We start from the raw sequence: 16,342 nt of genomic DNA on the forward strand, positions 1-16,342 counted from the left end.
TAAGGTAGGGGAGTCTAAAGCTCAAGGGCATAGATTTAAGGTAAAAGGTAGAATCATTTAAAGGGTATCCGAGGGGCAAATCTTTCACTCAGAGGGTGTTGTGTATATGGAATGAGCGGCCAGAGGAAATGTAGACACGGGTACAATTAGAACATTTAAAAGCCATTCAGACAACTACATGGATAGGAAACCTTTAGCTGGATCTGGGTCAAACACAAGCAAATGGGACTGACTATCTCATGTAGCCAACTTGGTCGTCGCAGATAAGTTGGACTAAAGGACCTGTTTTCATGCTCTATGAGTGGATCATTTGCTTGCCACTCCTGGTTAGAAATATTTGCAACCAGCTGAAACTTGTTTTCTTGGTGATTAATTAGGTGCATCAAGACAATACAAACCACTGCTTTGTGCTGGATTAACTGATCTCAACAAGGGCAACAACACGGTTGGCTATAATTAGCCTCCATTTAGGAAAGGTGGGAATCAGCCAGAAGGCCCAGGTATTTCCCACCTGGGAGGATGCCATTTACAAACCTTGGAAATGAACTATTCCTATTTCTAGCCAGGCAAGCCATATTACATGGATAACAAGAGTTTGATCCGACACAACAATTAGGACGGGGGAGCAGTCATCCTGTGAGAAACAAGCAAATTGCATTTGGCAGGACTTAAAAGTCAGAGAAACATGCAGATCGTGGGTTATGTTGTAGAATAACTGTACTGTGCACCATGAGCTGAATGTAAGACCCTTGGGCTATCTATACGAATGTCTGGTGCTGCTGCTGAAGCCATGAAGATCTGGGGCACACTCAGTATACAATATTATTTTATTACGGACTTGTTGGACCCCATGGCCATCTAGTTTAAGCATTTACATAGGGTTTGTTAACTGCTCTCAGTACAATTTTATTTAATCATAACCTCTTTGGTTGTAGACCACCAGAAAACAGACTCCATTAAAAGCTCACCATTACCTCACAGTGCGGAAAGGCCTACAGAAGTCAAAATGGAGGATGGAAAAGAGTCCCCTGGATCGTGTGACAGGAAAGAGAAATTTTCAGGGAATGGAAGTAATGAACAAAATGTCGCAGAAAAATATTCCCCTAAGGTGAGTGACAGGTATAGAGGCTGTGGCGGCAAAGATTTGAAGAATACAATTTCTCGTGGTAGTTTGACACAGGTCATCATTGATCTGATCAATTCAGGTGAATTCACCCTGTGCAATAATAGTGGTTCATATTTGTATATCTGCAGCATAAAGGAGTCAAGCAAATGAGTGTTCACAATCCAATAATGTTGCACTTGAGAGCTGGAAGACATGTTTAATGAAAAGCAAACCTTCAAGTTGTATTTATATGCTTTCACTGCTGGCAATGGGTATAATAAATTGTGGGGCAGGGATATATATATTTGTAATTGTTTGAGTTCTTTCTTGCAGAAATATGCCCCTCCCCTTTTACCAATTCTTGCATTGTTTCCAGGAGTTGTTGGCCTTATTGAAGTGTGTGGAGGCTGAGATTTCTAATTGCGAGGTGTGCCTTAAAGAGGAGGTGGAAAAGCGGAAGAAGTACAAGGTAAATGAAAATGCATGGTTTCTCTCTCATGCTTTCAGTGAATAAATGCACTTATTTATTGAGCATTTGTTATCCTTTTCTAATTTCCCTGGAACTGAGAAGGCTGTTAGATTTCACCAGAGTGGGATGAGATTTAGGCCAGACCAAGTGATTGATCGCAGATATGCCTTACTGAAAGACATTTGTGAACCAGTTGGGTTTTGGCAACAACACATAGTTCACGTAATGATACTCATAATGGCAGATTTTTATTCTGGCTTTATTCATTTACCTAAATTTAAATTCCCCTGCTGCACTTGTGGGAATGAAACATTTCTTTAAATCAGTGGCCAGGGTCTTTGGATGCTAGCCTAATAAATTAAACCACAATACTGGTACCAAACCCATTGTGCCTGCAAATTCACAGACTTCCCCCTTGATACAGATGAGTTAGTCTTCTTTATCCTGGCAGTAGGGCCACCTTGCACCTGGAGTTCTGTGCTTGGGCACAACAAAATTAGATTGAGTTGCACTCCTCAATTGTATTCCATTGAGCCCTGCTGGAAAACATGCCTTTGTAGGGTCAGTAGAGCAGATGGCCAATTGCATATCCGCTGTTTAGTTTGGGTTTACCCCCACCCATTGAAGTCCAATAGAAAGAATATTACTAGTGGCCTGTTGATTTTTATCAACTTGCATGATTAAAAAAAAACTAAGCTCATGATGTTATTGAGAATATTTTTGAAGTGTTCAGCCAGCAACCAAAGTTGCTTTGAGGTATAGAATGACGATCATTAGATTTGATGCTGTTAGGCATCCTGTGTTAAGTATAAATTTTTATTATTTATTTGTTTTCTCAGTTTTATATGAGCTATCCTTTATGTGACAAGTTTGTGTTATTTTTGATCAGATTGACGATCAGCGAAGGACCCATAATTATGATGAGTTTATCTGTACGTTCATCTCTATGCTCTCTCAAGAAGGTAAAGGACTGCCAAAAATATTCAGGCCCCTTTGGGTCTCCTTTTAATAGGGAAGGATACAGTTCCATCACACCACATTTGGTTGTTTACTGCATGTTGGATTGCTTAACACCTTCCGATTCTTAATTGATTTGTATGTTCCACTCTTTGCAACCTTCCTGGTGACATTTTATAGGACTCAATCCCTTACAGTGGATACTCAGCACCTTCAGAGATTGAGTGATGAGGATCTTTGCCACTGCACACTTTTAGACAATGAAGACCCATGCCGCACATCCTGAGTAAAGTAGAATCTTATCAGCTCCTCTTTAACCCTTCGCTGGTTAATACCAATTATCTTAAGTCCACGTACTCTAGCTAATGACTCTACTAAGTAAAATCCTTCCTATTTGCCCTATCATAATTTTATACAGCTCATGTAAATCTTTCCTTGATTTACCCATCTCCCAGAGTAAGTAAGCTCAGCCTAGCCAGTCTCTCCTCCAAATTACCACTGCTCCAGCTAAACAATGTTCTCATAAATATCTGGCCCTTCTCCAGTGTGGTCGCACTCTTCCTCTGGTGTGCTGACCAAAATTGTATGTCGTGCTGGAACTAGAAACATAGAAAATAGGTACAGGAGGAGGCCATTCGGCCCTCGAGCCAGCACCGCCATTCATTGTGATCATGGTTGATCGTCCCCAATCAATAACCCGTGCCTGCCTTCTCCCCATATCCCTCGATTCCACTAGCCCCTAGAGCTCTATCTAACTCTCTCTTAAATCCATCCAGTGATTTGGCTTCCACTGCCCTCTGTGGCAGAGAATTCCACAAATTCACAACTCTCTGGGTGAAAAAGTTTTTTCTCACTTCAGTTTTAAATGGCCTCCCCTTTATTCTAAGACTGTCCCCTGGTTATGGATTCTAAGACTGTGTCCCCTGGTTCTGGCATAACAGTTGTGCATTTCTAGTTTGGTTTCCCTTTGACCAAGGTGATAATCCATGTGCACAGCCAGGGAAAACCTCTCATTGGTGTTCACCAGGAAGAAAGACGTGGAGGCTGGAGTTAGGGGAGTATGTTGATATTCTGCAGCATATCAGTGTCAGGAAGAAAAAAATATTAGAAATACTGGTGCGCAATAGGATGGATAAATCTTCAGCTCCTGACGGTATCCCAGGATTTGAGTGAAGCAAGGGAAGAAATGCTGGTCTCTGATGGAGAGAACTGTATCATTGTCAGCAACAGGTGAAGTACAGAAGACTAGAATACAGAAGGATAGTTAATGTTGTCCCCCTTGCCCAAGAGGATCTCATTAAAACTTACCGAATAATGAAAGGCCTAGATACGGTAGATGTTGAGAGGATGTTTCCACTAGTGGGAGGGTACAGGACCATCGGGTACAGCCTCAGAATAAAATAACTTAAGGATAGCGGAGTCAGGGGGTATGGGGAGAAGGCAGGAACGGGGTACTGATTGAGAATGATCAGCCATGATCACATTGAATGGTGGTGCTGGCTCGAAGGGACGAATGGCCTCCTGCACCTACTGTCTTTTGTCTATTGTCTAACATACCTTTAGAAAGGAGATGAGGAGAAATTTCTTTAGCCAGAGGGTGGTGAATCTGAAATTCATTACCACAGATGGCTGTGGAGATTGACAAGTTCTTGATTAGTAAGGGTGTTAAAGGTTACGCGGAGAAGAATGAAGTTGAGAGGAAATACAGATCAGCCATGATTGAATGGTGGAGCAGACTCGATAGCTTGAATGGCCTAATTCTGTTCCTATGAAAAGGGGCAGTACGGATAAGCCTGGTAACTACAGGCCAGTGAACATTACATCAGTGATCGGAAGTTGGTGGTGAGACTTTGAGGGACAGGCATTCCATTCATTTGGAAATGCAGGTAGTATTGTTTTGTGCATGTCTTACAAATCTGATTGAATTTTTTCAAAGGTAACTCAGAAAATTAATGAAAACAAAGTTAAATGTGACTTACATAGACTTTAGAAAATGCTTTTGACAGGTTCCTCCATTGCAAGATGGTCCAAAGATTAAGGCACAAGGGATCCAAGGCATGTTGACAAGTTGGATCCAAAGATAACGAGGCAATAGGGGGCATTGAGTGGAGGTGCTTTTTTGACAAGAAATCTGTAACGTGCTGTACTGCAGGGATCGATGCTCATACTTTCCTTGTTTGTAATATATATAAATAACTTGGATGAGAAAGTAGTTGGTCTGATTAGTAAGTTTACAGGTGACATGAAAATTGGTAGTGTCATAACGAACGAAGGTGGTTATCTAAGGAGACACATCAGCTGGAAAGTTGGACAGAGCGGTTGCAGTTGGAATTTAATCCTGACATGTGTGAGGTTGCGCACTTTGGAAGTCAAATTCTGGTGGGCACATGGAGTAAATGGCATCAATTATTGATGTACAGAGTGATCTTGGGATGCAAGCCCTTATCTCTCACAGTAGTGACACAGGTAGATAGGGTAGTGAAAATTGTATGCTAGCCTTCATAGGTCAAGGCATTGAATATAAGAGTTGGAACATTATGTTACACTGTACAAAACTTTAGTTAGGCCCATCTTGGAGAATGCTGCAGAGTTCTGCCGACACACTGCAGAAAGGATGTAACAATAGAGTGCAGAAAAGATTCACTAGAATGTTGCCTGGGATAGAGGGCAGTGGTTATATGGAGAAATTGAATCGGCTGCGTTTACTCTCACTGGAACATAGGAGGCTGAGGGAGGACCGCAGGGATTTATAAAATTACGATGGGCATAGAAAAGATAGTCTGAATTTTTCCCAGTGCAGGGGAACCTAAAATTAGAGGGCACAGTTTTATGGTAAGAGGGGAGGAATTTAAAGGAATCTTTATCTCTGTCATCCAGTCCGTTTCCTCTGTACTTCCAAGGTTTTTGTTCATTTATTACGTATTTAGAAACATAGAAAATAAGTGCAAGAGGAGGCCAATCGGCCCTTTGAGCCAGCACTGCCATTCATTGTGATCATGGCTGATCGTCCACAATCAATAACCCGTGCCTGCCTTCTCCCCATATCACTTGATTCCACTAGCCCCTAGAGCTCTATCAAACTCTCTCTTAAATCCATTCAGTGATTTGGCCTCCACTGCCCTCTGTGGCAGAGAATTCCACAAATTCATAACTCTGGGTGAAAAAGTTCCTTCTCACCTCAGTTTTAAATGGCCTCCCCTTTATTCTAAGACTGTGGCCCCTGGTTCGCCCAACATTGGGAACATTTTTCCTGCATCTAGCTTGTCCTGTCCTTTTATAATTTTATATGTTTCTATAAGATCCCCTCTCATCCTTCTAAACTCCAGTGAATACAAGCCTAGTCTTTTCAATCTTTCCTCATATGACAGTCCCGCCATCCCAGGGATCATTCTCATGAACCTACGCTGCACTGCCTCAATTACAATTTCTTTGCCTCCTTTTCCATTCAGATATCTGTTTCCTTAGAGCCCTCTGGAATGAATTGTAATCGCCACTTTTCCACCTCTCAGACCTGTCACCAGCTTTTGTCCCCACTGTGCCCCAACCAGAATATTAACGTTAGAAATCCATTGCCCGGGCAAAAAAAAGTAATCAGCATGAAATTTTACAGAAGAAACCCTTCATCAAGGAATTCAGTGATTACACTGAGCCCCTGTTTATGAATATAATTGGCAGTAAATTTGGATGGAGGGAAACCACATGAATCTTAAAAGCAAGTGATGAAGTCACTTCCATCTGCAGTGCTGCACTGAAAGGCTGTACTCAGATCCAAGATTATAGAATGTGTAAGTACAGATAGGACAACATGCTACCTTCCAGCCCAAGTAACAGAGCCCTTATCATACAGACTTCATGTCAGCATTGTGTAAGTTGTTTTTGTTGCAGCCTGGCCATGGTCAGGTAGAGTAAATGGTTCTAACCAGAGTGGGTGTGGCTCCTTTGTTTGATCTGGAAACAAAACTTCATAAGTGATAGGAGCAGAATTGGGCCATTTGGCCCATCACGTCAACTCTGCCATTCAATCATGGCTGATCTATCTTTTCCCTCAACCCCATTCTCCTGCCTTCTCCCCATAACCCCTCACACCCTTACTATTCAAGAATCTATCAACCCTCATCATCATCTCCTCCTAAAGGTACGTCCTTTTATTCTGAGGCTATGGTCTGTGGTCCAAGACTCTCCCAGCAGTGGAGACATCCTCTCCACATCTACTCTATCCAGACTTTTCATTATTCGGTAATTTCAATGAAGTCCTCGCTCATCCTTCTAAACTCCAGCAGGTATACACCCGGTGCTGTCAAAAGCTCATCATATGTGCTTGCTGCAGATGGTGAATTTCCCACTACTGCGTTCCCAAGTTGTTCACCGCTGCTGTCTGATCCCGTTAGGAATGCTCGCCAGCCTCGTGGAACAGAACATTTCTGTACGGAGGAGACAGGGCGTGAGTATCGGACGCCTGCACAAACAGCGCAAGCCAGACCGGAGGAAACGTTCTCGGCCGTACAAAGCGAAGCGGCAGTGAAGGGGAAAGCCCAGCGCCTGCGTCTTCAGTGTCAGAGCCGCTATGAGACGGCCAGGCAGATCTCGTTGCTGAGGAGTGCAGGATTCAACCTGTGAAGCTGCTCACCCGCGTCACGGGCTCGCATCAGGAACACAAGATGATTACACTAACTTCTGGTTTGGATGATTAAGCCATGACTAGTGCAGTGAAACTGAAGATGGGATCAGTTAATAGTGGGTCCAGCGAAATTAAGCAACGGCTTTGTAATAATGGACCAACCACAGCCAGGGTGTGTATTCCCTTCTCAGCCCTCTGCAGAGCTACCATGCAGGACTGTAGCAATTGCATGGGAATTCCAACCTCGGTCTGGTCCGCAGTTGTGTGTACTGCCCGAAGTAGCTCCATTTGTGATGTTCCTCCTCCCTGCATCATCCAAATTCAAGCTTTACTCTAAACTCTCTGATGTCTTTGGCTGTGCTTTTCATTACTGGAGACTAGTAACAGGACAACTGTGACACACCAGCCACTGACTGAGTGCTGGAAGGGACTAGGCAGCTCGACCTGTGACAATAAATGAGGACTCTGGAGTAATGCCGTGTTTATTCAGAGGATTGCAATTCCAATTTTGAATTTAATACCAGTTTGAATTAAAGAGCACTTTTTTAAGGTTGGTGTCAGTGATGAATTGAAACAGATTTGGATTAAAAAGTGCTTTATTTCTGTGCTTAATAAGCCACGGTTATTTGATCCAATCGTGCATTCTGATTCGGCTCCCACATAGTGACCACTGTTAACCAGAAGCTCCCCTACTCATAGGATTTGCACTGATCCTTCTACATCCAAACCTAACAGCATTCCACTTAATGCTGAAAGGCAAAAAGAAAATTACTGAGTATTCACGACCGACATAAGATTGACAATATTCAAACTTTTGAACAGGTTATCCTCCCCAAAAACCTTTTAGTCCGGATTTTTACATAGCAAGAAAAAGTGCTCCGCTACCCACAATAGATCCACAGTACTGAAGTAGCCATGATTATAGAGCCAACCACACCCCACACTTCCCATGGATCTTCCCAATTATCTTTAAAAAGGTCCCCTTGAATCTGCTTTGCCACTCTTCCAGACTCCGTGTTCACCTAATCCACATTTAACAGCAAGATGGGTCTCCAATTCCCAATATCATTCAACTCCCCCTTCTGCTTGTAGATTCGGGTGAAGTTGCCCTTTCTCATGGAGTCTAACATGCTGCCGGCTGGAAGCATAGCATTGCACTTACAATAGGACCGAGCTCACCCAGTCCCACAGAGCCAAGTACAACTCAATGCTGCTATGTAAATGTTGATAGACAATAGACAATAGGTGCAGGAGTAGGCCATTTGGCCCTTCGAGCCAACACCACCATTCAATGTAATCATGGCTGATAATTCTCAATCAGTACCCCGTTCCTGCCTTCTCCCCATACCCCCTGACTCCGCTATCCTTAAGAGCTCTATCTAGCTCTCTCTTGAATGCATTCAGAGAATTGGCCTCCCCTGCCTTCTGAGGCAGTGAATTCCACAGATTTACAACTCTCTGACTGAAAATGTTTTTCCTCATCTCCGTTCTAAATGGCCTACCCTATTCTTAAACTGTGGCCCCTGGTTCTGGACTCCCTGGTTCTGATCTTTCAGGGGGTGCTCCTGATTACAGACTAGAGAGCAGATATTTGTCCCTCAGGAAGGGTGAATGTGATCATCAACCACTGCCATTGAAAAGAGTACAGGCCAGACCACTTATGTTCCCTTTCATTCGGCTGTTTAATTGAAATGAGTAGGATGATGGAAAGGTTGGTCCAAAATTGAGCAAACCATCGACGACCGTCTGGAAACAACTAGATGAGAAGAGCTGGGATGTTGGTCTCACAGGTCGCTGCCCCAATGTTTAGGTGACTCTCTTTCGTGCAATGGGACCTGTCGGGATAAAATTTGGGAACAAATTACTTTGGAATCGATGAGGAATCATCACAAGTTCAAATTACAAGTAGTGCTGTTATAATGCGTGTTTCCACAACACAAATTGGTATAACGCAATCAATGAATTAGGGAACTATTATGGGGGTGCAATTGATTATAACATAATTTTGTTAAGGAACTAAAGAACCACTTAAAAGTTGCTTTTGATATTGATGATCGGGAAATAAAAATCTGTCTTGGATTTAAACAATACAGGAGAGAAAACCTTCCATGTAGACACACCACAGTAATCAGACAGCATTGTCTCTTCAGAACGCAGCCTTTCATATTTTTAGCTGTCAGTAACAAAAAAATCTTATTGCTATTGAAAAGACATTTATTTTTATAAATCTTGCAGGCAAAAAAAACATTCTTGCAAATGTAAAACTTCCTGGCCCCTTATATTGATATAATTATCATATCACATAATGTTCTGTAACATGACATAGGAATACCACTATCGTGTTAGAGTTACTTTAGTGTCATCTGCAAAAGTACTAATCATGCCTTGTACATTCTCATTCTAATCTTTGATATAGATGACAAACAGCAATGTCCCGTACTGAATCCTGAAGCACACCACTATTTACAGGCCTCTAGTCTGAGAAACAACCTTACACCATCACCCTTTACTTCCTTCCATGAAGACAATTTTCTGTCCAGTCGGCCAGCTCTCCTTGGATCCCATGCGATCTAACCTTCCAGAGCTGCCTACCATATTTCTCTTGTCATCTAAGCTTCCTTGCGCCCACCTGCTTTGACCTTCACTCTAACGGGAACATGTAGGTCTGGACTCTTGTCGGCAGACTTTGAAAAACATCCCACTTTCCAGACATTCCTTATCCTTCAAACAACCTGCTCCAATCAACTTTAATATGTTCCTGTCTAACACCTTAAAGTTGGCCTTGCCCAATTTAGAATTTTTAACTCATGGGACTGCCGTGTCTCTATCCATAACTATTTTAAATCTTGTAGAACAGTGGTTCCTAGTCCCAAAAGGCTCATCCACATCCATTTGCCCCTCCCAATTTCCTAAGATTAGATCAAGCATTGCCTTCTCCTGTGTAGTGCCCTCTACTTATTGGCTGAGGAAACATTCCTTAATACATTTGACAAATTCTGCCCCATCTAACCCTTTTGCACTATGATATTCCCAGTCAATATTGGGAAAGTTAAAATCCCCTAGTATGACAACCTTATTGTTCCTGCAGTTGCCTGCAATCTCCCGGCCAATTTGCTCTTCTAATTCCAGTTGACTATTTGGGGGCCTGCAGTCCACTCCCAACAAGGTGATCATCCCTTTCTTATTTCTCAGCTCCACCCATATAGCCTCACTGGATGACCCACCAGCAATGTCATCTCTGACCACTTCCATGACATTCTCCTTAATTAACAAAACAACGCCCCCTCCTCTTTTATCCCCACCTCTATTTCTCCTGAAACATCTGTAGCCTGGAATATTAAGCTGTCAGTCTAGTCCCTCTCATACCCAGATTTCTGTAATGGCTACAATGTCCCAGTCGCACATACCTATCCACGCCCTGAGTTTATCCGCCTTACCTGTCAGGCCTCTCGCATTTAAATTCAACCTAAAAGTGCAATTCAACCCAACAATCCTTCGTCCCCCCTCCACCTATTCTCTCTACCAAACTCTGTTGTAGCAGATCTATCTACCTGTATTTGTATTTTACTGCCAAACAACACATAAACCAGGTGTCTTTAAAGCAAGTGGACAATTGTCACCCTCAAGATGAGACAGTTGATCATTTCAACTCAATCCCATTCTCGACCTAAGTTGCCGCACAGAGCCAACATCCTCTGGAGTAAGTCAAGAATTGGAACAGTGATGTGCTCTGCAGCTGAGGACTCAAACCAGACCAGGCACCATCATATCATATCATATATCTACAGCCGGAAACAGGCCTTTTCGGCCCTCCAAGTCCGTGCCGCCCAGTGATCCCCGTACATTAACACTATCCTACACCCACTAGGGACAATTTTTACATTTACCCAGCCAATTAACCTACATACCTGTACGTCTTTGGAGTGTGGGAGGAAACCGAAGATCTCGGAGAAAACCCACGCAGGTCACGGGGAGAACGTACAAACTCCTTACAGTGCAGCACCCGTAGTCAGGATCGAACCTGAGTCTCCGGCGCTGTATTCGCTGTAAAGCAGCAACTCTACCGCTGCGCTACCGTGCTACATGTTCGAACATGTTCTACTAGTCAGGTAGACACTGAACTGACTACAGAGAAAGGCCACTGTATTTGTGGTTGTTTGTACATTTGACCAATGTGACAAGAGTCGGCACTCACAAAGGTTGCCGCAGGTATCCGAGTCTATCCAGTACTTCAAGGTGGTCAGCTTCAGTTCTTGGTATGGGTTTGCAAATTGCACTGGAATCCTGGGCTTGCTGGCTGGATAGGCACCTACCCAATGAGAAAAGTGCAAACACAGACCGTTACCTTTAAATCACAAACAGTCATCACATCAAAGTTGCCACAGTTACATGAGCAAGGCAAACCTGGCTTCAGCTCTGTGAACTCGTCAATCAGATAGTCGGTAATCCTGGACGTGGGCACACTGCTCAGACAGCCATCGTAGCGGAAACGCGAACACTTCTCACTATAGTATGGTGGAGCGCCTAAACATGGAGATAAATGCACAAGCTGCATGTCAGGAGAAATTAATGCCTGCAAAAGTCACAGAGCATGAAAGGTGCAGTCATAAACCGCACACTGAGCAAAGTTGTTCAAGCAGTTCCACAAAATGTAATCAATAAAGTCTGATCCACCGACTGTAATCACTGACCACTGATCCGACTGTCATCACCGACCACTGGTCTGACTGTAATCACAGACTATAATCACCAACCACTGGTCCAACTTATCACTGACCACTGATTGTAATATTCACACCTTACAATTCCTTATCTCTGTATCTCCCTCTCCCCTGACAGTCTGAAGAAGGGTCTCAACCTGAAACGTCATCCATTCCTATCCTGAGATGGTGCCTGTCCCGCTGAGTTACTCCATCATTTTGTGTCTATCTTCAGTGTAAACCACCATCTGCAGTTCCTTCCTACACACCACCCATCACTGGCTGAAATCATCTATGTAAAATCATAGTTCCCTTCTCACTAAATGTAATCAAGCACACTCTCACACACTGACAATAATCACAATCTCTGTGAACCAACCAGTCGCCGAACCATAATACGTACAGACTATCACCAATCATATCATATCATATCATATCATATCATATCATATATATACAGCGCGATCACCAACAAACCGTCTAATCCCACCGACTGCTCTTCCTATCTCACTTACTGCTCATCACCAACCCCAGATCCATCGACAATCAGAACTATCTACGTTTCCCAGTCCATGACATTAAACATCTGCTGGTGGCTTTACAAAAGTTCCCCGTAGACCTCTGTAAATTGAAACTCGCTTACTTTGAGGCATGGTGAGGCTTAGTTCTGGTGTCTGCAAAAGAAGGAATTCATAATGACTTGATTAGAAGACTTTCATATTACAATTTAATTGATTTTGTCCTTAAAGCTGATCGCTATTTTAGGATTCACTGCCAGCAACCTCACTTCTCACCCAATCCTTGGCTGCTGCTCACAGGGATGGTGTCAGAGTCAAGGAGAGGGGACAGTGCATTGGATTGGAGACATCAGCTATCAGACATCAGGGGGTATGGGGAGAAGGCAGGAACGGGGTACTGATTGAGAACGATCAGCCATGATCACATTGAATGGTGGTACTGGCTCGAAGGGCCGAATGGGCTTCTCCTGCACCTATTGTCTATTGTCAGCTCTCTGATTGTTTAAGTTAGAAAGGTTCGGTGTCCTTGATGGTTAAGGAATCTCCATTTATTTGTGGCACTGGTTACTACATTCATCCTCTGGAGAAATAATCGATCCTGACTACATATGCTGTCTGTATGGAGTTTGTACGTTCATTTCGCTTTGACAGTTTATCGATGCCTGGTTAAGTTTGTATTCCACGCCTTGCTTGAAATACTTTACACAAAAGATAGACGGGCACTGTACCTGATACTTCAGCTTGACCCAGTGATCGGTTATGGGGTGAGGGTAGACAGCGGGCTCGCTCTTGTCCCAGATGGAGATGCTGCGAGTGAATTAAACACACGGGACAGGGGTTAGTTACGGCGGCAGAGCGGCGGGGGAGGCAATGCTGGGGAAACGATGGTCACAACTTGCCATTTCCGCTCCGCAGGGGCGCGACGGCTTCTCCTACTTTGCATCTTGGATGTCAGCCGGGTCGGGGGTAGGGGTCCGGGTGCGGGGTCTGGGCTCAGGATCAGGGCCGGGGTCGGTCACAGCCCGGCGGCCGGGACCGGGCATAGTGACGCTGGGTTGACAGGCAGCCACGCAGCGTTGTCCGGGGCCGGCGGGAGCCAGCAACTGTGTTGAGCCTCGCCGCTCCACCGCCCAGCAGCGGGCCCGCAGTCGTCGTGTACCCGGCTCACAGGCTCAGCGCCAGCAGCCGTCGTGTACCCGGCTCACATGCTCAGCGCCAGCAGCCGTCGTGTACCCGGCTCACAGGCTCAGCGCCAGCAGCGGCCCACAGCCGTGCCCGGCTCACAGAACACTGAAGCAGAAGCGCCGGGATAGAGTAGGTAAAAACGTACGGACTCAGATCCACCTGTCCCAAAGACTCCCAGAGTAGCCTTCCTGTAACTCAGGGACCCTCAGTGGCGTACACCCTCCGGTTAATGCTAATTGGTGTCAGACCCTCACTCCCCAGCCCAAATAATCAGTGTTGGACGCCGAGTGAAGATGCTGCATGTCAGATCCATTGCAGTCTCCGCCTCCATCCGGACTGACCGAGAGCCAATAGTGTTTTAATTGTATGGACCAGAGAACATAGCAACGGAACAATGAAATTCTTACTTTCTGTAGCTGTATGCATCTGAGATGCTTATCGAAGATTATCTAAGTGCTTAGATACTTGCACTGAACTGTATACAAAAATGAATTTTACTGTACTTCAGTACGTGACAAATAAAGTAAGCCCAAGAACACATAGATAATATATAATAATCAAAATTCGATCAATTAATAATCTTAATCCTGGGTAACCATAATAGTGCAAAGATAAACTAAGTTCCGCAGTGCAAAAACAGTCCTCAGTAGATCATGGTTGGTGTTGGGCAGAGTTCAATGATGGTTGTGTGGAAGCTGTTCTTGAACCAGTTCGTCACAATTTTCAGGCTCCTGTACCTTCTTCCCAATGGTAGGTGTGAAATGAAAGGTAGCCAGGTTGGTGTGGGTCTTTGATGATATTGGCTGCCTTTGCAGACCTTTGTATAGACCTTGATAGACCAGACAGCGTTTACCGCCCTCTGCAGTCTCCTTTGTTCCTGACCTGGGTGTTCAGGTTGCCAAACCAGGCCACGGTGCAACTCCACACCACCCATCTCAGGTTCACCTACTCCTGGCCCACAGAGATCATCGTGCCTCACTCTTGCAATTCAATCATATTGGAGAGTGAAAGGAATAATCCCCAAGCAATGCTGCACCTTTACTGGTGCGTCTTTTATTGCGAGCAATATACTTTTATTGTCTTTGTTCAGCTTTAATATACAAAATATATACAAGAGCTCTGTGTGCCCATGCCACATGTGCAGTAACCAAAAAACATGCTGAATTCAATGAAAAGATGCCGGAAATTCCCACAAGCTTTGTGTGATGAATTTGGTAGATCCACTTTAGTCTGACCCAGCAGTTGGGTGCAGATCTTATTAGGATGCAGACACAAAAAGCTAGAGTAACTCAACGGGGCAGGCAGCATCTCTGGAGAGAAGGAATTGGTGACTTTTCGGGTTGAGACCTTTCGTTACTGCCATGCTTCACCAGCTCAGCATCAACCATGGCTTGCTCAAGTGAATATCTTGCAGACACCAATCTGGGCTTGGACCTGAAAAAATGCCACTTCAGCAGAAATGTGCTGGTGAAATGAATGACAGAATGGGGGAGCAACAGTTAACAAACCTTACATGGCAAAGGGTGCAGATTAGTCTTCCTCTTAGACCAGGGGCCTCCAAACTATTCAGCATGAGGGCCACATTATATATTTGGCACATTTTTGCAGGCCGTAGGAAAAAAGAAAGTATGAGTTTTATAAACTTAATGAACTCAAAAATATTTAGACTAGGTTATGTTAGATTAGATTAGGAAAGGTTAAACTAGATTAGGTTAGTTTACATTAGGTTTATAAGGCAACAAATGAATAATATTCAATTTTGAAAAAGAGCTTGAAATATTGGATGGTATACCGTAGGTATACAATTATTTATAAAACAAAATAATAGTAACCACCACGGGGGGGAGAGAGAGAGGAGAGAGAGGGGTAGAGAGTGGGGGGGAAGAGAGAGGGGGGGGAAGAGAGAGGGGGGGGAATAGAGAGGGGGAGAGAGAGCGGGGGGAGAGAGAGCGAGGGGAGAGAGTGTTGGGGGGAGCAGAGAGTTGGGGGGAGCAGAGAGTTGGGGGGAGCAGAGAGTTGGGGGGAGCAGAGTGTTGGGGGGAGCAGAGAGTTGGGAGCAGAGAGTTGGGGGGAGCAGAGAGTTGGGGGGAGCAGAGAGTTGGGGGGAGCAGAGAGTTGGGGGGAGCAGAGTGTTGGGGGGAGCAGAGTGTTGGGGGGAGCAGAGAGTTGGGGGGAGCAGAGAGTTGGGGGGAGCAGAGAGTTGGGGGGAGCAGAGAGTTGGGGGGAGCAGAGAGTTGGGGGGAGCAGGGAGTTGGGGGGAGCAGGGAGTTGGGGGGAGCAGGGAGTTGGGGGGAGCAGAGAGTTGGGGGGAGCAGAGAGTTGGGGGGAGCAGGGAGTTGGGGGGAGCAGAGAGTTGGGGGGAGCAGAGAGTTGGGGGGAGCAGAGAGTTGGGGGGAGCAGAGAGTGTCAGGGTAGAGGGAGGAGCGGGGAGGGGGTCAGAGAGTCCGGTGAAGGAGCGCCGCCACTTGCGGGGGCTGCTCCCTCTCTCCCTCCCACCAAGAGCCAGCGAGATCGGCGCCACTTCTCCACTCTCTTCCCCGGCCCCGTCTCCCTCTAACGCAGCGAAATAAGAACAAACACAAGTGTAGTTGTTGTTCAGAAGCCCCGCATCCCCTGGGTGAGCGGCGGCGAGGAGGGACGTTTCACGGGTTTCTTTCTTATTTTGCTGCGTTATAGGGAGCCGGAGCCGGGGGAGAGTGGAGCAGGGGCGCAGATCTCGCTGGCTCTGGGAGAGAGCGAGGGAGCAGCCCCCGCAATGGGGCTGATACCCTCCCCCTCCCCGCACTGTTC

The 16,342-nt window shown here is 45.1% G+C and overlaps 2 protein-coding genes across 4 annotated transcripts in view; one reads left to right on the forward strand and one right to left on the reverse strand.

The window, feature by feature from the left end:
* bap1 (BRCA1 associated deubiquitinase 1) overlaps positions 1–7,700 on the forward strand; it is a 53,024-nt gene extending 45,324 nt beyond the window's left edge. For both annotated transcript variants that reach the window (XM_078414381.1, XM_078414382.1), the window contains exons 14-17: positions 936–1,108; positions 1,482–1,574; positions 2,464–2,536; positions 6,920–7,700. In XM_078414381.1, the coding sequence (XP_078270507.1) occupies positions 936–1,108; positions 1,482–1,574; positions 2,464–2,536; positions 6,920–7,053 (473 nt within the window). In that variant the 3' untranslated portion in view covers positions 7,054–7,700. The remainder of the gene's footprint in view (positions 1–935; positions 1,109–1,481; positions 1,575–2,463; positions 2,537–6,919) is intronic.
* Positions 7,691–13,687, reverse strand: LOC144601877 (uncharacterized). 2 transcript variants are annotated; one of them, XM_078414383.1, is made up of 6 exons: positions 13,267–13,687; positions 13,096–13,174; positions 12,493–12,523; positions 11,554–11,673; positions 11,345–11,458; positions 7,727–8,984 (listed from the first exon to the last, which is right to left on the reverse strand). In XM_078414383.1, the coding sequence occupies exons 1-6, from the start codon at positions 13,308–13,310 to the stop codon at positions 8,956–8,958; spliced, it is 417 nt and encodes a 138-aa protein (XP_078270509.1). In that variant the 5' UTR covers positions 13,311–13,687; the 3' UTR covers positions 7,727–8,955. The 2 variants fall into 2 exon arrangements, with proteins under 2 accessions (XP_078270510.1, XP_078270509.1); XM_078414384.1 differs by lacking the exon at positions 12,493–12,523 and having other exon boundaries at positions 7,691–8,984; positions 13,267–13,309.
* Positions 13,688–16,342: the final 2,655 nt, after the last annotated feature.

This window comes from Rhinoraja longicauda, chromosome 17, assembly GCF_053455715.1.
Source record: "Rhinoraja longicauda isolate Sanriku21f chromosome 17, sRhiLon1.1, whole genome shotgun sequence".
Lineage (NCBI taxonomy): Eukaryota > Metazoa > Chordata > Chondrichthyes > Rajiformes > Arhynchobatidae > Rhinoraja > Rhinoraja longicauda.